This window comes from Rhinolophus sinicus, chromosome 14 (genome assembly GCF_057876585.1).
Source record: "Rhinolophus sinicus isolate RSI-liver-muscle chromosome 14, RSI-T2T, whole genome shotgun sequence".
Classification (NCBI taxonomy): Eukaryota; Metazoa; Chordata; class Mammalia; order Chiroptera; family Rhinolophidae; genus Rhinolophus; species Rhinolophus sinicus.
Window position 1 is genome coordinate 140,519,968 of NC_142514.1, and position 21,609 is coordinate 140,541,576.

At 53.0% G+C, this 21,609-nt stretch overlaps 1 protein-coding gene across 6 annotated transcripts in view; it reads right to left on the minus strand.

Annotated features, from left to right (window-relative positions):
- Window positions 1-3,809: 3,809 nt before the first annotated feature.
- Window positions 3,810-21,609, minus strand: part of P2RY6 (pyrimidinergic receptor P2Y6) — a 34,006-nt gene continuing 16,206 nt past the window's right edge. For 2 of the 6 annotated variants that reach the window (XM_019744357.3, XM_019744356.3), the window contains exons 2-3: window positions 7,111-7,175; window positions 3,814-5,775 (exon numbers count right to left, since the gene is read on the minus strand). In XM_019744357.3, the coding sequence (XP_019599916.1) occupies window positions 4,707-5,775; window positions 7,111-7,124 (1,083 nt within the window). In that variant the 5' untranslated portion in view covers window positions 7,125-7,175 and the 3' untranslated portion in view covers window positions 3,814-4,706. Of the gene's footprint in view, window positions 5,776-6,452; window positions 6,613-7,110; window positions 7,176-21,609 lie in introns of all 6 variants that reach the window. The other 4 variants (XM_074335802.2, XM_019744360.3, XM_088791580.1 and 1 more) reach the window with 3 other exon arrangements.

Below are 21,609 nucleotides of genomic sequence, written 5' to 3' on the forward strand. Positions count from 1 at the left end.
CCATCTCTGAGGAGCACAGAGAATATTTGTTGACTACATGAATGAGGGAAGGAGAAGGCAGTTGCATCCATTGCTAGGACAGATCCAGTGACTCTGAGCTTTTTCTGCTGTGAATGGAAATCTCCCAAAGACAAGCCTTGGTTCCTGCCTCTGTAGGTCCCTGTCCTCAACTGCATACAGCCAACACTGGCAGGCCTCCTGTCCTGAAGTGTCTTCCCTGGGCCTGGCCTTCCTCAGAACCTTCCTCTCTTTACCTCTCCACCCATTACCTTCACTTCTCCCCCTCCAGCCCCACCTGCCCTCACCCAACTCCACTGTACCATCGTTACCATTGTTCAGAGACCCCCTCAGGCTTCAATCTCCAACTTTCTGGCTCCTCCTCTTCCCCAGCCCCCCAATATTAGAGTTCCTGGACTCTCTCCAGGCACCCCTTCTTCTCACTCTCATTCAGGAAGCCCATCCACCCCCTTAGATTTAAGCCAAAAGTGAAGGGACCTCTCCCTAGGCTTTGCACCATTTCCCAGAAGCCTTCCTGGATATCTTTAGACCCTGTTGATTTCCAGCTCCCACTTAGGTGGAGGTCTCCACCCCAGTCCAGGGTACTGCCTGGCTTCCACCTAAGTCTACCATCAGGATAGGACCTGAGAAAAGGGATTCATTTTGGCTGTGGGTAATAAAGGTCCCCAAACATAGTAGCTTTAAAAAGATAGACACTTACTTTTATCTCTCATGCAAAAGTCCAGATTTAGGTGGCTCCCAAATGGAATGGTCAGAGACCCAAGCTGCTTCCAGCTTTTTGTTCTTCTAGCCACCGAAGGCACCCTTGACCTCTTGGTCCAAGATGGTGCTCCAGCTGTCACATCCACATTGTAAGTGACAAGAAGGGAGGGGAGGCAAAGAACAGACACCGCCCCCTCTCACATTAAACTTCCTTAGGGCACTTTGCTTATATCCCATTGTCCAGGAGTAAATTACCTGGCCATATCTAGCTGCAAGAGAGGCTGGGGAAAGGAGTTTTCATTCTAGGAGGCCATGTGTCCAGCTAAAAGAGAATTGGTATTGTAGTTGGCACTTAGCTATCTCTGTCACAACTTCCTACGAGTCCCTAGTCACTGGGACTGAGTGGGGCAGGTAAGCACTGGGAAGGAAATTGAAGAAAGGGAAGGGAAGGGAGGGAGGGTGAGGCAGGGGGGAGCTAGTATCTGTGTTAGAGAAAGGCTGTATGACTTTGACAAGTCAGTTCCCACATCTGGGCCTCAGTTTACCCATCCATAGTAGGACGTATTATAAGGATTAAATGAGAAGATGTGTGTTCAGCACATTGTATGGTTCCTGGAACCCTCAGAGCCTAGCAAGTGATCAATGCTGTCGTGGTTGTGGCTCCCCAGTGCTTCCCTGGAAACACCAAGCCCTTCCTCTCCAGCCCTGCCAACTCTTAGCCTCATCTCAGGCCACAGCCCTTCTTATCCTTCCTCCAGTGGCCTCCATGCTTTTGCCTGTGCTGTTCTTTGTACCAGGATCACCCTTTCCTGCTCTCCTTCAGTCTAATTGCATCCATCCTTTAAGGCCAGGCCTGCATTGCTCTGTCCCCTGGAAAGTCTTCTCTAACCCACGGAAGAATCACCTTGGACCCCTTTGAACCCTCATGGTCCCCCTGCCCCTCACCATACTCCATCTCCACACCCCCGTGTCCCCTCTGTTCCCACCCCAGCAAACAGACATTCCCAGGGTAAGCCCCCCCCCCACTCCATCACTAAGCGTGCTCTAAGTTAAAGTGAGGAGGGAGAAGGGGGATAAAGAGAAGGAATGAGACAAAAGGAGGGAGAAGAAAAGGAGGAATCAAGCCCCACAAAGGGCGCTTGGAGTCCCTGGTACTAGCTCATAATAAATGGTTTTTCCATGAGCTGGGGCTCATGGGTTATGGCCCTTGTTCTCAAGAAAGTGTGCTGAGTCTCTTTTGTTAAAAGAGACTGCCTCCCGGGTAAAGGAAAAAGAGAAATTGTGGCAATCCCCTGCTTAAAGTCCCTTGTTTAGAAATTTCCTATGACTATTCCTAGAGGTACACCCTGGAGGAGCTTGTGTGCCAAAAGGCAAAATCATTATAAGACTAACATTTATTGCATGCTTACTATGTTCCAGGCATTGTTCTAAGTACTTTGCAGATATCAATTAATTTAATCCTCACAACAACAACAAAAGATAGGTTTCATTATTGTTCCCATTTTACATTTAGGGAAATTAAGGTACAAAGAGGTTAAATAATTTGCCCAGAAGAACACAGTAAATGGGAGAGCCAGGATACACACCCAGGTGGTCTGGCTCTGGAGTCTGTACCCGCCAGCGCTTCTGCCTTGCAAAGGGAAGCTGGGAATGGAATTGTGGCACACAATTTTCACTCTTGGAAAAGTAACCACAAGGTCACAGTTCTTGGTAGTGTGCTGGGACAGTCATCTGGGTCTCCAGGAGCTCAGCCTGGGCCGTGGCCCAGACTCTGCCTTCTGCTTTCCCTCTCACCCACTTCCCCATCACAGGCCACACTGAAGAGTCTGGTCTCAAAACTTGGAACAAGATGCAAGGTGGATAATATCTGTACTGCTAGGCAAGGCAGGGCATCAGACAGAGAATCAGAACCAGCCTCTGTCTTCTGACATTCCCACACTTCTGTCTCACTGTGGCCCAAAGAATCAAAGTTCTTTCTACCCAAATTGTCAGCCTCTCCAGCAAGCGTACTTGGAATGGATTCCCAAGGTGGGCTGGGCCTGGTTTTCCCACTTCCCAGTGGCAAGCACACCCCTGGCATTACTATGGAGTTTAGCTTCTCCAGAGCCTTCTCTGAATCCCCTCATTGCCCCGCAGCCTTGGAGATTAGGCAGGGCTAAAAGGAAAGTGTTATACAGCCCTTCCCCTCCCTGCCCTGTCGCTCTGCCTTTTCCTCTCCCCCATCTACCTTCTAAAAATATTATTTACCATGCTGGTTCTGTCACATATGGGGTCTGTGTGATATACCAGCAGCCAAGGACAGGCCAGATTGTTCCACAGGAGGAAAACAGATCTAGGAGGAGGGACTAGGGCCTGGAGGAGAAGTGAGGGGGGACGGAGGGAGGGGGGAAGGAGGGGGCAGGACAAAGAGCAGAGAGGATGAGGACCTGCAGAGGTGGGGCTGAAAGGACAGTTGTGCAGGGGAACTGGGGAGGGCCTTGCCTGGTATGATTGCCCTTTGCTGTCTCCTTGTGACCTTCAGGGAAGATGCCTTTCCAAGGCTTTTTAAGGCTCAGGTCTGTATTTGAGATGCCTCCATGTGAGATGGCCTCCAGGCAGCCTCCCACGTACCCACAGGCCAGAACGATGTTGCTGAAGGGCAAGAGAGGAAGCAGGGGGAGCAGTCTGTCTTGAGACTGGCCAGCAGACTCCTGACCGTGGGACCTCCACGTAGCAGCCTCCTGGTGACCCGGAGTCGCCTCAAGCTGCTGACTTCTCCTTTTCGAATGAAGCGATGTTGAAGGGCTATTTCCCCTCACCTGGGGGGCTAGGTGGAGGTGAACCAGGGACTGAGGATACCCCAAGCCTGAAAGAGGCACATCTGAAGAGGTGGGTGGAGAATAAGTGGGGTCTGGGGCTCTTCCTGGCATTGAATGATCTGGGCCCACCCAGCTCTTGCCACCCACCTCCTCACACACCCAACCACCCAGGCTTAGTTGAAACTCACTGTTGCTTTACAGCCAGGATCAGTGCACCTCTGCCTCTGGGTTTTGTACACACAGTGCCTTCTACCAGGAGCTGCCTCCTCCTCTCTGCCTTTTGGATTCCTCCCCACCTCTTCTAAGAAGTGCTCCCTGCTTCCTCCCTCCACTGAGCCCCCACAGCCTGGAGCATCTGGCCTACTCCTGCCGTTTTCTGGAGAGTGGCCATGGGACAGCTCTTGTTTTCTCAGCTTTCACACACAGGAGGCCACATACTCTCTGCCCATCTGCCCCAGGGCAGAGCCTAGCACAGGGCTGACTCAGGCTGCACTAACATGTTTCCCCTTCTTTTTGCAGAGCTCTCACTTGGCCTTCAACATTTGGTTCAGATGCCCCCCCCCCCCCCTTTCAACCCCCAGAGAGCTCTTTCCTGACTCCTTGGATTGGGTCATGGGCATCCTCTGGGCACCTTTTCCCCTAGACATGCTTCCCTCTGTTACAGCTTTGCCATCACTGTATTAGTACCTCCAGTAGTTGGGAGCCGGTGTCGGGCAGGGCTGGGGCTGGTACTATAGGGGCCCCAGAACTCACCCAGGCCTGAACACAAGGTGTCAGTAAAAGTTTGCTGAATGAATGGACCGGCACACTCAGAGAGTTCATATTCACCCCTCAAAACCCAGCTCAAATGCCTCTTCCCAGAAGCTCTCACTTCCCGCTCCAATCTTCCTTCACTCCCTTATTGGTGACTCCAAAGCATGTAGCATACTCAATTATAGTATACGTCACACTATATTTTTGTGAGCAGCTTAACATGGCTTCTCCAACTCTCCATGGTTGACTGGGAACTTCTGGAGGGCCAGGCCCAGGCTTGTCTGTCTCTGTGTCCACAGAACCTGGCCCAGTGAAAGGGATCAATAAATAGTTGTTGGTGAGATTTTGGGGTCTGTGGGAGACCTCACTACATGCACAGCTGAGCTAAACTCTTAATTCTCTGCATGGTTTAGGGTTGGTGAGTCTTCTGGTGCCTCAGCCACAACGGCAAACAGTATGGTTGTCCAGGCACAGGTGTCCTGCCCCAGTGGTCTCACGACCCTGCCGTTGCCACTTGGCTGTGAGTTTCTGTAGCAGCTCATGTGGCCGCCGGCGGAACTTCTTCTGGGTGAAATAGAAGAGGATGGGGTCTAGCACACTGTTGGCACTAGCGAAGGGCCGTGTGCCTTTGTAGGCGGCTGCAAAGGCCTCCAACACGGGGCAGGGGGCACCGGGAGTAGAGCGCACTGCCAGGTAAGCTGTCTTGGTGACATGGAAAGGTAGGAAGCTGATGGCAAAGGCGGCTGCCACCACCACAGCCATACGGGCTGCCTTACCATGCCGCTCCTGGGCCACAGGCCCCACTGGGCCGTCCTGGCGGCATAGACGGCGGGCCAGGCACCAGTAGCAGGCCAGCAGGGCAGCAAAGGGCAGCAGGAAACCGATGACTGTGAGGGCCATGCCATAGGGCAAGTAGCGAGTGGCCAGGGCTGGTGGGCTCAGGTCGTAGCAGACAGTGCGGTTACGCTGGATGCCTGTGGAGGCAAAGAAGGCTGTGGGCAGGCATTGTGTCGTCACGACCAGCCACACAGCCCCACACACTAGCCAGGCAGCCCGGCGGCCCCCACGCTTGTGCCAGGCAGCCAGAGGGTGGCAGATACCCAAGTAGCGCTGGAAACTGATGCAGGTGAGGAAGAGGATGCTGCCGTGTAGGTTAGCGTAGAAGAGGAAGCGGACCAGGCGGCAGGTGAGGTCGCCGAAGGGCCAGTGGTCACCTTGGGCATAGTTATAGATGAGCAGGGGCAGGGAGCAGGCATACAGCAGGTCAGCTAGGGCCAGGTTCAGGGTGTATACAGCCGTGCGGGTCAGAGCCCGGCGGGATGTGCAAATCTGGGCAATGACGCAGGCATTCAGTGGCAGGCCGGCCACCAGCACCACCGAGTACACAGGTGGCAGCAGCAGTTGCTTGAAGTTCTCTCGGTAGACACAGGTTGTAGGCGGTGAGTCCAGAGTTTGGCTTGAGCCATTGTGCCACTCCATGGCTGCCTGACCGGGCTTCCTACATCTGGAGAGGTTGGGGAAGCAACACACAACCTGTGAGTGACCACATTCACTGACCACCCAGTCAGCCCCCATCGCTCTAGACCTCCCCACCTGAACCATCTCTGATACTCACCACCCCATGGGGGCCCCACATAGTCCTCACATCAAGGCAACCTGGACTACAATAAAAGCCAAGCTTGGGAGAAATCCAATTCACTTTCTATAATAGTCATTTTCCACCAGCCTTCTTGGTGGACTTCTTCACATCCTTCAAAACCTTAGTCAAATGTCTCTTCTGTAAATGGAGATTGAGGAACTTTGGTTTGAATCCCAACTCTGCTACTTATTAGCTATGTGATCTTGGGCGTGATATAGTTTTTCTGAATCTCAGTCTTCCCATCTGAAAAATGGGGGAATGAAGCACCTACCTCTCAGGATGTCATGAGGTTAGAGGCACTAAATCATGCTATGCAGGGCTTCCCCTGTGTTCCCTGGAGCTTGGAGACTGTGGTCACAGTGGGCCTGCCTGTCTGCCTCTCCCCTACAGACCGGGAACCTCCTGAGAAGTGCCAGGTCTGGTGTCCCTCTGTATCTGAGAGTCCAGCCTGGGGTTCAGGGTCAAGAGGGCCCAGTAACTCTTAATTAACCAACTTGAACAAAATGTCCACACACTGTGAGCTGACCAAGGACAGCGCCCACCTCCTTGGCCTGGACTCCACCTTCTAAAGCCATGGTCCTTCTTTTGGCTGCAGTTTTCTTATCCATAAAATGAGGGAAGGAGGTGATTCGGCAGTCCTAAGCCTCCTTCCTGTTGGGCTACAAACGCTGGTCTGTCAGAGCCCTGAAGCCACAGCGCTCCCTGGTGGTTAGAGTGAAAACAGCTTCCTTGAAGGCAAATGGCGGAAGGAGGTCAACAGCTCGCGCTATTGGGAGGAAAATCCAGCCCCAGTGAGGGGCAATGACTGCTCAATCTCATTCAGTGAGTTAGAGGCAGAGTCACAGTGCAAGCCCAACTGCCTGACTGAGAGGGAACCTAGTGTAGCCCATGGACATGGAATGTAGAGGTTATGAGCCCAGCTTCAGAGAACCAGGCATGCCTGGTTCAAATCTTGGCTTCTTTTCTTCCATGCTGTTCAACTCGGGGCATATCACTTGCCTTTTCTGAGGCTGTGTCCTTATCAGTGAAATGTATCGTAGGCCTGACACGCAGCAGGTGCTTAATAAATGTCATGCCATGCCATTGTGTCCTATACCTTGTCCCTCCACTCGTCCCTTCAGGCTGAATTTTAGGGGAGCCAGCAGCATAAATGCCTTAAGGGGTCCCCTGGTGGGATAAGTCTGACTTCTTGACACTCACCTCCCAGCTAACATTTCCACATTTACTGGGGTCCAGAGAGCATTCACCACTTAAATCCAGTGGACCTGTAAGGGAAAGCCCTTGAGATAGTGAGTCAAATCTCTCCTCTCCCTATTTTATAGATGGGAGAAACTGAGGCCCAGAAAAAAGATAAAGTCCTGAAAATGCTCTCAGAAGGTGATAGAGGGTTGAGGCCAAGTACACGGGCTCTGGTCCAGATATCCAGGTTCAAATCCCAGCTCTGCCACATGTGAGCTGTGTGGCCTCTGGCTCATCACAGAACCTCCAATGCCTCTGTTTTCCCATCTGTCATGTTTCCCTGAAAATAAGACCTAGCGGGATCATCATCTCTAATGCGTCTTTTGGAACAAAAATTAATATAAGACCCGGTCTTATCTAACATAATATAATATGAGACTGTGTCTTATATTACTTTTTGCTCCAAAAGACGCATGAGAGCTGATGGTCTGGCTAGGTCTTATTTTGGGGTATAAAATGAGGTGATATAGCACCTACGTCATAGAGCTGCTGTGAGGATCAGTGTCTGGTGCAGGGCAAGTGTTAGCTCTTCTTAATGTGAACATACCGGTTAGTAAAGTGATGAGATTTGTAAAAGTTATATTAGAGCAAAACAGAACTCCTCACACTAATTTCTCCCATCTTAAAATTTGATTTTGATTCTGGGCAACTGCAAAACGATGATTCTCTAGTCTGTTTCCCACATGCCATATCACCTTTAGTTACCAAAGCTTCTTTGTGGGGCTTCAGCCCACGAGTTAGGAGTGCTGGGTGCTCAGCTGACAAGTTAGGCACCATTGTAGCCAGGAAGCCGAGATTAGTACAGGCAAGAGAAAGTTCATTCATTCCTCTCTTCATTCATTTGTTTAGGCCATTTTTTCATTCATGAATTCATTCTCTGATTTTCACATGCCGGGCATTTAATGAGTATTTATTGCCTGCTGGCTGCATGAGGGCACAGTATACAGATGTAGGTAGATAGATACAGATACAGACATACATAGACGCACATACCTATACCTGTACACACTCGTATACGTGTGCTAGTCTGAAGAGGGAGACCAGTGCAAGCCATAGGATGGAAGAGACTTTTCAGAGGAGGATGAAGGATGGAGCAAGGCCCTAATGGTTGAGGAGGGTTTCCTTGGGTGGAGAGGGGTGTGAAGATCCCTGGGGTGTCCCCCGGGGAGGAGGAAGGTGGAGTAGGCAGGGCCTGAGAGGAAAGCAGTATGCTGGGGCAGACGGTCATGGTGAGGAGTAGGAAGCTGGTGGAAGGAACTGTGCTGTGTCCCTGAACCCTCCTTGAGAGGCCTGTCACCCTCAGACACCACCCCAGAGACAGCCCTCTGCCCTAGGCGAATGGAGACTCTAGGCATTTTCTGCCTCCCACTCCCTGGTCAGATGGGTACTCTTGGAAGGAAGCAGGGCTGTATGAGCAGATCCAAATCTTCAGGTCTGCTCCAGGAAAGACAGGCCTGGCTGTCACCGTGGCTCCCTCATCCACTCTGTCTTCTGAGGACCTAGGAGGGGTGAGCTGCTCTCCCAGTTCCTGGCAGGAGCTGGTTCTGAAAGGGGGCTTGCTTGGCCCCCGCCTCTGGGCAGCAACTGACATTGGCTCCCTCCAGATCTCACATCTGTCATCCACCCTTGGGCCCTGAGCCCTGGACCAGCTCAGACCCCCAGCCTCTTCCTGGACTCCAGCTACTCTTCCCGTGGTGGGGGCTTTCTAACAGGTGTCTCCACCTCCTTCCCTGCATTCCTCTGTCCTTCAGGGAAAAGCTCAAACCCTTGCCCTGATAGTCAAGAGAGCCCTCTAGCCTTATCTGAAGTACCCAGGTCCCTCTACTCTGCCCCTTCCTCTCTTGTCACACTGTTCTCAAGACTCTGAGACTGCTATGTGGCCATTCACAGCCAGAGATCCAGATTTCCTCTCCGGCCTCCCCATCTTTACTGTTTGCTTCGCACAAAGTGCCACTCAACGTATCTCTGTTCAACAAAACCCCAGTGTCCGTCAAGCTCCAGATCCAACAATCTTGCTTCTTCTTTTGCTAATTCCCCAGCTGGGTAGAGCACCTTCCTCTGGGCTCCCCAACACTGTGGACCGCCTTTAGGTACATGCTAAACCCAGCCTGCCTGCCCAGTCATAGCCCGTGTCCAGCCCCAGTCTGGCCCCCCTCACTGGCCCATGACCCCGAGATGCACTAACACTTACATGCAGCCTCAGGTCCCTGAAGCGCCTTGGTGGCCCCAAGTGCGTTGGGGCAAAGGGAAAGCAGAGACGAGGCTCCCCACCCTCCTGCGCTCAGCCCAGGCTACAACACCTCCGACAGGGCGGGCAGCTTCCTCTGTTTCCAGGAAGGACTGTCTCTGACTGAAATAGCCCCTGCGGGGGACACCCCCTCCCTAACACCCCTAACACCAAGGCATGGCGGAAACTGGGCCTAGAGGAGCAAGGGGGTGGAGAAATAGTCTCCTTCCCAGAACCCTCCCCCATCCCAGCGGAGCAAAGAGGGTGTTGAGGGGGTAGAGAGAGGGGAGGTGGGGGGGACCAGAGGCTGCTGGTCAAAGGCCAGTCCCACAGACCCAGCAGCTTTCTTTCTCAGTCCCCTTTGTCTTTTCATTGGTCAAACGGGATGGTTGGTGATTAAAGAGCTTCTGGCTCCTGCTTTAGCTATAACACCCAGAGCCGTCTTCCCAGTCACCCACTCCTCCAGCCACCCCTCCTTTCCCGATTTACTGACATGCCCATCCTTCTATGTGGCAATCCATTTATGCACTTCCCGTGTTTCCCCGAAAATAAGACCTAGCCGGATAATCAGCTCTAATGCGTCTTTTGGAGCAAAAATTAATGTAAGACCCGGTCTTATTTTACTGTAAGACCGGATCTTATATAATATAAGACTGGGTCTTCTTATATTAATTTTTGCTCCAAAAGACGCATTAGAGCTGATTGTCCGGCTAGGTCTTATTTTCGGGGAAACAGGGTACTGAATAAGTATTCACCCACCTTCTCCCTCCCTTCTTTCTTCTCTTCCTTTTCTCCACAAGCATTTGTTGAGCACCTACTATATGCATCAGATCCTCCCACATTCCCCCATTTACCAGTCACTGCCCCCTTCCCCATGGCAGGTTGAGAGCTCACAGGGAGTCATGGGTGTGGGTTGTGGAGATGGAGGTGATACCCTGAGAACTTCCCTGAGTGCAGTTCTCTCGTCTGTGTCGAGTCCTCCTCCAATTGCTCCTCACCACCAAACCAGAACTCAGAGCTGTTAGGACGACCTGAGCAGGAGATGTCCCAAAGAGGCCGGCTCTGGTGGTGGGGGCAGCATTTGGGGGCGTGACCTAGAGGAGGGGGGCTTTGATTTGGGGCAGCTGAGGTAACTGGGGCAAAAGGGGGGGTGCAGGAAAAGAACACTGCCTTGGGAGTTTGAGGCCCAGGTTCTTGTTCTACCTTGGCCCCTACTCACTGTGTGACTCTGGATAAGCACCTTCCTCTCTCGGAGCCTCCCTGGCAGAATGTGGTCATACAGGCCACGAGCAGATTGTGAGGATGAACTGCTAGAAGCGGGGAGTACTCTTTATACTCTGTAAGGTGTAAGCACTGACCTCATCTCCAAACCCATTTTACAGGCAAGGACATTGAGGAACCAAGTTGGGGCCAAAACCCAAACTGAGAAAATTCAGGCTTAAACTGCTGGTAAACACTTGTTCAATTGTGCATGGATTTGGCACCTATTGTATATTCAGGTCTGTGCTAGGAGGCCACTTGTACTGGTTAAGAGCATGGACTTCCTGGTCTGATTTGAGCTGTGCTGGGACCCTGAAGGCAAGGAGGCCTGGCCTTCAGTCCAGCAGCCAATCCTCTGGTGGGTTCCCAGGACAATCTCCTGTTGTCAACCCCACTAGGGTGGGTCACTATGTGTCCCAAGAATGGGAGCAGCTCTGAGGGCTTTCTGGGGGTGTCAGCCTCAGGACAGGGATTGGGTCTCAGTTCCTGCTGCCTGGGTGGGGCCCAGGAGGGAGAGCTCAGGTGTTAGGGGTCATAGGTACACCTGGGAGGGAGTGACCTGAAAGGGCTCCTGTTGCTGGGCCTTAAAGGGCCAAGGGGACTTGGACTCTGAAGAGTGAAGACAACGTCCCAGGCAAGAGGCAAAGAGGTGGGGAATGGGCCCACCCTGTGTGAGAAATGAAGAATACATATTGTAGCCGAGCATGGGATGAGTTGTACAAAGAGGGGGCCAGATACAAGGCTTGAGGAGGCTGGCCCATTATAAAACCTCCAAGAAGAGCCCAGGTGCTACTGCCCTGCCCCTGAACTCAGCCTCAGCCTTCCCCACCTGGCTTTCCAACCTCAACACCTATGTTCAAGCTGTTTCCTTTGCCTGGGATGCTTTCCCCACCTTCTCTGAATAATCCCTACTTATTCTTCCTGTAGTTTTCTCATCTGTGAAATAAGAATGTTCGGGGGCTGGCCTGGTGGCTCAGGTGGTTGGAGTGTTGTGTTCCTAAAGCCTGGGTCGCCGGTTCGATTCCCACATGGGCCAGTGAGCTGTGCCCTCTACAGCTAAGATTGTGAACAACAGCTCTCCCTGGAGCTGGGCTGCCGAGAGCTCGGTGTGAACTGCTGTGGGCTGCTGTGCTGTTGTGAGCTACCGTGTGCTGGCATGAGTGGCCAGTGGCCAGTGTGAGTGGACAGCAGCCGACGAGAGCTGCTGTGAGCTGGCGACCGACTGCCTCAGTTGGGGGAGCGTATGTCTCATAATAACCAGCATGGGCCAGGGAGCTGTGTCCTACACAACTAGACTGAGAAACAAGAGCTTGAACTGGAGCGGGGGGTGGGGGGGAGAAGGGGGAAAAAAGAAAGAAATGAGATGATCGTTGGTACCTACCCCATAGGCTGGTGTAAGAATTAAATGACACCATGTACTGAGGTGCCCTGGCACACAGTAGATACTCAATAAACATTTGTTAACTGAATGAACCAATTCCAGGCCACATTGGGCTCCCTCAGCCCACCACAGCCTCCACTACTTTCTGGGCCCGCAGCACCAGGTGTCATTTCTTAACTGCCGACCCTGTGCCAGATGCTTTATCTGCAGCTCTGGGTTGGGGGTGGCGGGGTTCTTCTCTCCATTTTGCAGATGAAGAAACTAAGACTGAGGAAGGGCCAGTGCAAGATGTCCCAGCCAGGTGGCATTTCAACAGGATATTTCTGACTCTATGGCTCCCTTTTTCCAAGTTCCCCCAAAGTCTAGGGGATTCCCAGGAGTGTCTTCCCTGCACTGAGGGCCTATGGCCATCAGATGGCGCCAACAGTCTGCCCAGGACGGCCAGTCTCACCTTCAGAAAAGCAGCGCTGGGCTGGGTTGCAGGTCTGCACACCGCAGGGGCCGCCCCTCTGGGGCTGGCCCTGAACAACCTCAGGACGGAGTTCCCAGCCTCCTTTCCTCCCAAGCCAGTCTCCAGCCTTTCTCCCACTTATCATTTCCAGATAAGCTCAAGCCCTGTTTTCAGATCCTTACCTGGTCAGTGTGGCTCACAGGGACCACTGGGGACACTGGCAGGATGACAGGGCCAGTGCTGAGCCCTGTCTGAGCTGGAGGCCCTGGGAGTGTCACCCTGACACCAGGTACCCACCACCGGTTTCCTTTCCAGGTACACAATTGGCAGAAACACTGCATTCCCTCACCCCATAGAAGAGGCCACCTTTCTACAATTCAGGCAACACATGGGGTCGGTTGATGCCCGTAGCAGAAGCAATTCAGTTGAGGCGCAAGGAAGAACTGAAAAGGGTTGAAGCTCCTTGGGCTGCTTGGATCCTACGGACTCAGGATACCCTTTAGATGACCTGGCAGCCTTCCCACGCCCCTGGCCCCACCCCAAGGCCCTCTTTTCTGGAAGGGATGAGGAGGCCTGATGGCCAGAGGCAGTAGCTGGAAGCCTGAGTCACAGCCTGCCAGCCAGCCAGGAACCAACCCAGACCAGGCTGGATGTGGGAAGAGGCTTCTCAACCTTAGCCTGCCTGCCTGCTGGGAAACAAGGTCTGGAATCCCCCTTGCCTAGCCTCTGCCCTATGAGCTTAGCAACAAGGGCGCAGGATAATAGGGGTCAGGACCTAGCTTCCTTCCCTTGAGGAGTCAGACAGGCTGGGATCCATCACCAACTTTCTGTGTGATCTGGCACGAGCCACCTACCCTCTCCGAGCCTGAGTCTCCTCCACCTGATAAACAGGACTAGTAATGGTGCCTACTGACAGTGTCATTATGTCCTCTGTGCTCCAGTCACCAACCCGGGCAGTGTCCAGCCTAAGGCAAGGAGCCCCCTGGAGCCCACCTCAGGCCAGGCAGAGGCCAGGATCCTGATGCCAATGTTTCTCTGACACCCCGGGGACAGCAGGCAGGGGGCAAAGTCGACCCCTGCTGGAGGAGTTTTGGTCTCACCTGTGGTATCAGGCTGGCCATAAAGGAAGGCAAACCTGGCAGGAAGAGCACACAGGGAGGGCAGGAAACCTGATTTCTCTTCTCTTTCCCACTTCCCCTTCTTACCTCCTGCTCAACAGGAATTAAAGCTAGAACTGAAACAATCATTTTAAGTGCAAGGAAGGGGAAGCTTTAGTTTTTGGGAATTTGGCGGTTGAGGCTGCTTTCTGCGGTTTCTCTCCAGGATCTACAGGCTGTGCAAAGAGGGATCTTGCATTTCTTGAGCCTCTACTATGTCAGTGAGCTCACATCAGCCCCACCACCATCTGGGCAGATGCTTTTATTGGGCATTGATTATGCACGAAGTACTATGCAAAAATGCTTCACACGCTGTATCTCATTTACTCTTCACAGATACCATCTCCACTTTACATAGGAGGAAGTCGATGCTTGGTAAAATTACCAAGTTTCTCTCTTGGGAATGAGACAAAGAAAGTGGTCAGAGACCATGGTCACTCTTGTGGGTGTAAGGCTGAGAAGTCATAGGTGGCTTTGGGGTTGAGGAACTGAGAGAGCACGCACAGAGCCCAGAAGGCAGCAGCCACAGCAGAGGGAGCTTTCCAAGTCCAAGCCCATGGGGTCGCAGCACCTCACATCTTTCCCAGGGCTCTGGGAGATCCCAAGACCTTCCAATAAATCCTCCTTCCCTGGAGTTGGTGTGGGAGGGTCTCTGTTGCTGGCCCAGACCCCCGGGGTGTCCCATTTAAAGAAGTCTCCCTGCGAAGATGTGCCACTTCGATCTCTATTCAAGAAAGAACTGGCCATTTAGCTGCAAGGAGTGCAGTTGGCTGACAATCTCCTTTGGTGTCTTCAGGACACCCCAATCCTCTCAGAATACCAGGCTCCAGTCCACTGGGAAGAGATGGCCCAGCTCCGGTCACCAGGCCTGCCCCGCAGGCCGTCATTGTTCTGCTCCTCTATAGTTTCTTCCCGCCCAATTTCCAGATCCCTTCTCATGATGATGGCTCTACCTCCTGTTTTTCCTTTGGGGAATGCCCTCCTTCCTTTCCTGAAGTCTTGAGGATTTGCAGGGGGGGGCGGGGGGGGACCTGCAACCTGCCAATGAGAGTTGTTGGGCTCCTTAGGCCCCATCACGGGCTCAGGGGTAGATGGGTTACCTTCACTGACTACCTTGGAGTCAATTCTGGAGCTTTTACTGCAACACTGGGAAGGAGAGAATTTTTTTCCATCAGGTTTGCAAAGCTGGTAGGAAATAGCCTGGAGCCGCTAGAGCCAGGTGAACTATGTGTCCTAGGCACTGCAGATACCACCACCAGGGAGGAGAGAGTCCAAAGGAAAGCCAAGGGATGGCAGAGTTGACAGATGGGAACACATAGGTTCCTGAGAGCACCATTGAGTGCCTGGTTCCAGCTGTGCTCAAGCTTCACATTCCACTGGACTTTTTGGGGGCATGAGCTGATAAATTCCCTTTTGCCTCAGTCCATCTGATCTAGGATCCTGCCACTTGAAATCGGAAGTCCTGCCTACAGACCTGCACCCCATGCCTCCTTCTCCTCTTTCCACAGCCCATCTTCACAGCTTTGGCTCTGGAACCCTCACATACCTAGAGGCCACAAGCAGTGGGGCAGGTGGGGACTGAGGTACTGTCAGGTCAAGCGTGATCCCCCTGGAGGCAGCCAGGGAAGCTCCCAATTCATTTCCAATGAGCAGCCAGAGTACCCACTGTGTCATCTCAGTAGCTCCTGGGCAGGAAACCGGAAAGCTGGAAATCCACGTTCCTGTCCTAGATTCGTCTTCTACTTGTGTGACCCCGGGGAGGTCACTTCACCTCCCTGAGCCTTATTTTTCTGAGCTACTTAATTGCTACAGTTGTTTGGCTACTCAGCAGGTACCAGCCACTGAACTAAGTGCTTTCGCTGCAGGATCTCACTTGCTATTATAACAGCCCTGTGCGGTGGGTTGTATTATCCCGACTTAGAGATAAGGAAACAGGCTTAGAGAAGGCTGGTGATTTGCTCAAGGTGACACAGTGAGTCAGTGGTGAGACAGGACAAGGATGCAGAGCTGAATAATGATAAAATCTGTGCTCAGGAAGAGTGGTGATATTTTTTTTCCAGGAAAAGTGAGGCCGAGAGATTAGGAACTTACTCAAAGTGCCCAGTACATCCACCAGCCATCACGCTCAGGAACACTGGCCTGAGACAAACAAAGAAACGGGGGTCGAGAGATAGGGCTGAAAAGAAGACCAGTCCAAGAGTCAATGTCAGCCAGACTTCCTCCCTTCTTTAACTTTGTTAGGAACTGGGGACAAGGTTTGCTTTGTCTTTGGAGCCCCAGAGACCAGCACAGGTTCCAGCTCCCAGGAGGCACTGGGAAATGTTGAATGAGTGAACCCAGTATGTAAAGGTGAGTCACAGGGCTCTGTCCTTGGTGCTGCCTGACTCAATACAATTTAAGAAAATCTTGGGATCAAATATATGGTGATGGAAGGAGAACTGACTCTGGGTGATGAACACACAATGGGATTTATAGATGATGTAATACAGAATTGTACACCTGAAATCTATGTAATTTTACTAACAATTGTCACCCCAATAAATTTAATAAAATTAAATTGAAAAAAAGAAAATCTTTGTCTTGGCTGATGACAGAGCAGACCTGTCAGGGGGAATGAAGGTAATGGCTGTAAGAGCAGCACCTCTGAGCCTGCCTGGCTCCCCCAGTCCCTCATCCTCTGGCAGGCAGACCACCGACACTACTTGAGTATTTCACACAGACACGGAAGCCCGAAAGGCAGGAAGCTTGTCCACAGCTCTCCCAGGTAAAGTTTGGGTGTGGAGGAAGCCTCAGAGAAACCCTCATTTCCCATGAAAGGCAGCCCTGTGCCGAGGCCCTGCTCTGACCAGCCCCCGCACCCAAGCCCACCTGGCAGAGACAAGATACCCAACTGGATTCCAGAGCCCCAGGGTAAATGACAGGGCTCTGAGTTCTGGACACTCAGGGTCAGAGAGGCCTGAAGAGCATCTGGCCCAGAGCTCTTCCCAACCCCTCAGAGAAGAAAGCTCCCATAAGCCTCTTTGACAGGGCTTGTCTGGCTGCTGCTTGCATACTTCCTGTGACAGGGAGCTCACTCCTCTCCCAGGCCACTGCATTCCATCTTGAGATGTGCTTCGTAACACCAACCTGAGATATGCCCCTAGGCACTGCTTCCTATCCACAGTCTGGCCTGCTTCTAGGCCATGGAGCCTGGCTGCCCCCAAACCCCAGAGACTGTCCCAAGACTACTCATCAGTTGTTCTTCATTCCCACTGGACAATTCTATTGCTTATGTCCAGGCCCAGGGGACCCAGTGGTGGAGCCCATAAACCAGGCATGAGGTCAGGGGGCCGTGACCATTTCTAAGCCTGAGGACAAAACCCTTTACCTCTGTCCCTTCTCATTCCCTGCCTGGGTCCTGTGTGTGTGTACGGGGGAGCTGAGGTGGGGAGAGGCATGGTCTCTTCTTACCATTTTGGGAGGAAGAAACTGAGGTGCCCCAAAGCTTAGTACCTTGCCAAGGCCACCAGTCAGTCGGTTGTCTTCCAATCAGCTGGACTGCCTTCCACCAAACCCCAAGTCCTCACCCTCAAATGTCAGCCATGTGAGACCAGGGCTCCATTTGTGGCCCATCTAATGTGGGAGGAGCAGTGCTTTGCAGGCATCTGAGGGGTGGCTGGGGAGGAGGAGATCAAAGTCGGGGTAACTGCCTGGCTCAGAATGAAGTGTGAGAGGCCAGTGGTGCCAGGTGGTTCCCGAGGAAGAAGAGTCAGCTGCCGCATGTGGAGAGAAGGAAGAACACAGGCCAGACCTCCCCTCCTTCAGGCACTCATTCCAATGGCACCTTCTCCATGAGGCCCTCCCCAACAACTCTAGCTAAAATCTCAACCTCCCACTCCGCACGCATGTGCTTCCTACTCCCCTCCTCTGTTATACTTTTCTCCTTAGCATTTATCATCTTTTAACAGGTTGTTTTATTTATTTATTTGCTTATTATCCATCTCCTCCCACCAGGACGGGGTTTCGTGTTTTATTCATTACTGCATCTCCAGTGCCTAGGACAGTGCCTGGCACATAGTAGATACTCAATAAATATTTGTTGGGTGAATGAATGAATGAAATTCTAGGGGTGGCTCAAGAATGTCTACACATAGAGGACTTAGGAACAGCGATCTGACTGAGGGCAAAGGGGACTTGGCTTGAGGCTACGTTTGTATCACAAGCTACAGTTTGTACTTACAGTGTGTGTTTATTGTTGATTAGGCGCTGACAGAGACCCCAAAGCCACCGAGAGGCTGCCTCTGTCTGTCTCTGTGTGCAAGATTCCAGCTGCGAACAGCTAAGGAAGGCGAACAGGACACGGCCTGCTGGGCCTGGGCTCTTGCCTCTCCCTCTGGCCCCATCTGAGGTTTTCCCAGACACGCTCACCTCCCTCCCAGATCTGTCTTCCTCCAAACCCACACTGGCCCTGCTCCAGCCTGTTCTCTCAGAGCCTCCAGCCTACACACCATCCCTTCTTCTGCACCGGGGCGTCTGATTCGGCGCCATCCAATCCCTGGGCCAGCATCTTCCTGGCTTCTCTTCCTTCCCTGGCCAGCCTGGACCTCCAGCCAGGATCCAGGATTCCTGTGAACACGGCCATTCCTCCCTCCTGGCACCACCAGACTGCTCTGTCCTGCACTGTGGACGTGACTGTGTCCGGAGGATGTGACTCAGCTGAAGACCCTGAGGCTGCACAGACGAGGTCATCATCCCATTTGGCCGGGTCCCCAACCTTTTGCCTGTGTTGGACCAGCCTCCCTCCCCTCTCTGCCAAGCCTTCGCTCCATCTTTCTTGTCAGCCCTACACCCCCAACCCCAATAGCCCTGAACTCCTCCTGCAGAGTAAAGAGAGCCTTTGCAGAGGGGCCTCCTTTCACTTCCTGGCCTCCTAACTAAATCAGTGTCTGCTTCCCTCTCTCTTCACTCTTCCGCTGCCCTCCTGGGCCCCCGGCCGCCTCCCCCTGTGCTGACCCTGTTCTGCGGGCTCCTTCCTCTCAACCCACAATGCTGTCCATCCTCCTTGCTCCCACCCTAGTCAAGCCTCTTCCCTGGCCCAATGTGCTTCTCCAGTCTTGCTTCGTCCTCCCTTCACAGTCAAGCTTCTGGAAGAGTCCTCACTCGTCGCCTCCACTTCCTCCCTCCTTATTCCATTTCTCACATCCCTCTAGTTGAGCCCAGGGCAGGGCAGAGCAGGGAGGCTTTGGGCCCAGCTGAGAGAAGAGCATTGAGCATCCTCTCTTTCTAGGTGAGGCTGGCAAGATGAGACTGTGGGAGCACATGACCCCTGAGCTCCAGCACCAGGAAATCTCAGAAGGGACCTTGACATAACAGGCCTTGAAGGGAAAAACAGGCCATTTCCAGGTGACTTCTGTTTGACGCCTTCCGCCCCCAGGCTGGTGCAAGGCTAAGGGAGGGGAGCTGCCTCTGTGGCTTCTGGGAAAGGGCCTGGACCCTGATGGGAAGGTGGTGTGGCGCTCAGGGTGGGCAGCGGCACCTCCAGAACATCTGTTTAGGTGGGACTGGGGGATCTGGAGGGAGTAGAGGAGGGGACGGATGATAGCTCATGACATCAGTTTGAGAAAACATCAGTTGTCTGCATCACAGAAAAGGAAGGGCTGTCAGTCATGGAGCGAGTGAAGGTGGGGGACACAAAGCTCTCCAAGCCAGCCCCTGGCATCAGCCCCAGTCATACGAAATATGAGATTCTACTCTAGAAGGGATCTCTCCTCAGAGCTCCTGGGAAAACTCAGCAGTTCACAGCGGTCTCCCATTCCTCTTCTACACACTTGTCCACAGCCCTGACAACCAGAATGCAGAAAGACAGATTGGGAGGGGGTGTGGGTTCTCAGACATGCCCTACTCCAGTCTTCAGGTCACAGAGGGGAATCCAGGACCCCGAGCAGGTGAGAGGATGGCCTATAGCCATCCTCTCCTGCACCTATGGGGACCTCCTGCCCTGCATCCTGTTCCCAAGCCTGCTGTTTCAGTCTGATTCCTCTCCTAGGGAAGCAAGAGTGTGGCTTTGGTAGATGGAAACTCAGAGGAGTCCGGAAGGTCGACTGGCTCCAACTGCCAGACCCATGCAGGCCCTCCCCTCTCCAACTGGGGAGGGGAGCCCTTAGAGCCTTTGGGGTTCTCTCCTCTACTTCTCCATACCCAGTTTGCATCCGAGGAAACCGAAGGTCAGGGAAGAGAGGCTCCTGGGATACACCCAGCCATCTGGGCCTATGAGTGTCAGGTGCGGAAGACAGAATCCTTGTGACCTAGTCCCAGTCTGCTGCCGGGCAGCTGGATTCGTGATTCCTGAGGGTACCAGCTTGTGAGGGGTGGAGCTCCTACAGCACCAGCCTCTGGTCCTGGCCTGGCCCTTGTATTCAGCACTGTTCCCAGGGCGTACTCCCCTTTCAAATCAGCCTGTGTCTCTGCAAGGCATGGCTGACAAGGGAAAAACAGGAAGGAACCATGTGCCATCTGTTTCAGGGAACTGTGGGTCTGGGCTAGTCAGGTCCCTTCTCTGATGGAGTAGCCGAGGCCCACCCTGCCCAAGGGAGTCAGATGTCCCATCAGCACAACTCAGCCAGGTGGGGTTGGTGGGGAGGCCTGGGTCTGGTCTCTGGATCTTGCAGACTCAATCAAGCCCCCTCAGTGTCTGATCTTGTGCTTGAACTGGAACCTGTCTCGGGGTGGGATAGGCTAGGGGGAGCGCATGGAACTACACGGGAGATACGGTTACAAACCATTTAAAGTGGTCAGTGCCAGGTGCCTGCTGTCTTCCAATCTCCCCTGGAGAGGCCAATGGGGCAAGGCCTGCTCATTGCCATTTCCTTGGTGGGAAAACTGAGGCCCCACTTTAAATGAATCACCACGCCCTGTTTGATCTCCATCCTTATAGCTGTCAAACTGGCCTCCTCTCTCATCCTGTTGTTCCTGCTTCAACCTAGACTGCACACACCTCATGCTCTGTCTTCTAGCTCCCTGGCCAATCCATCCCCTGTCTGCAGCCAGAGGGATCTTTGCTCAGCAAAAACCTGACCTCCTCACTCCCTGCTTAAGTATTTTATGGCTTCCCAGTGTCTGAGAATCAAGGCAAACCCTGGCCCTGCTGACCACTCTGTTCTCAGCACTACTTCCTACACTTCTCACGTGACCTGCAGGGCCCTGAGCTACTTTCAGTTCCTGGGACCAGCTGTGTTCCTGTGCTCCCTGGTCAGTCCTATTTCCGCCCCTAGACTGCCCTCTCCCCACATCTGCAGCTGGTAGACTTCGGTGAACTCAGTGACAGACAAGACCCAGGCCCTGCTCTTAGGGGCTCAGTGTAGACAAGGGACATGGACCTGAAAGTCCATAATCCAAGGCAGACGTCAGTGTTGCAGAGTCCTGAGGGTGCCCAGGCAGGGAGGGGTGGCTTTGTGGGCAGGGAAGGCTCCATGGAGGAGGCAGCAATGAAATGGCCAAGTGCACTGAAGGCAAAAGCATTTCAGACGGAACAGAAAGGGCAGAGGCTGGAGGAGATGCCTTGAAGTGGATAAACACAGCTGGAGTGGTCAGTGTACCAGTAAATGTGGTTGGAAAAGAAGCCCAAATACTACTACTATTACTACTACTACAATTATTGAACCTTACCATGTGCCTGATGTACATTACATTTAATCCCTGTAAGACAGGACTAGTATTATCTCCATTTTATATCAAGGCACAGAGAGCTTAGCTGACTTGCCTAACGTGGCACAGGTAGAATGAATGGCTACTGGTCTATGAACGTAGGCAGTCCGGCTCCAGAGACCACGTTTTAAACTCCTACAATACACTAGGGCTGGGGTAGGGAGGTTCGCAGGTGGCAGGAAACTTAGCTCCCCTAGTGCTCTGCCCAATCTGCCTGGGACCCAGCTTGCCCTGGGTTCACCCTCCTGCCAGTCACAGGGGTCCATAAATGCTGCCTCCTCCAGGAAGTCTTCAGGAACCT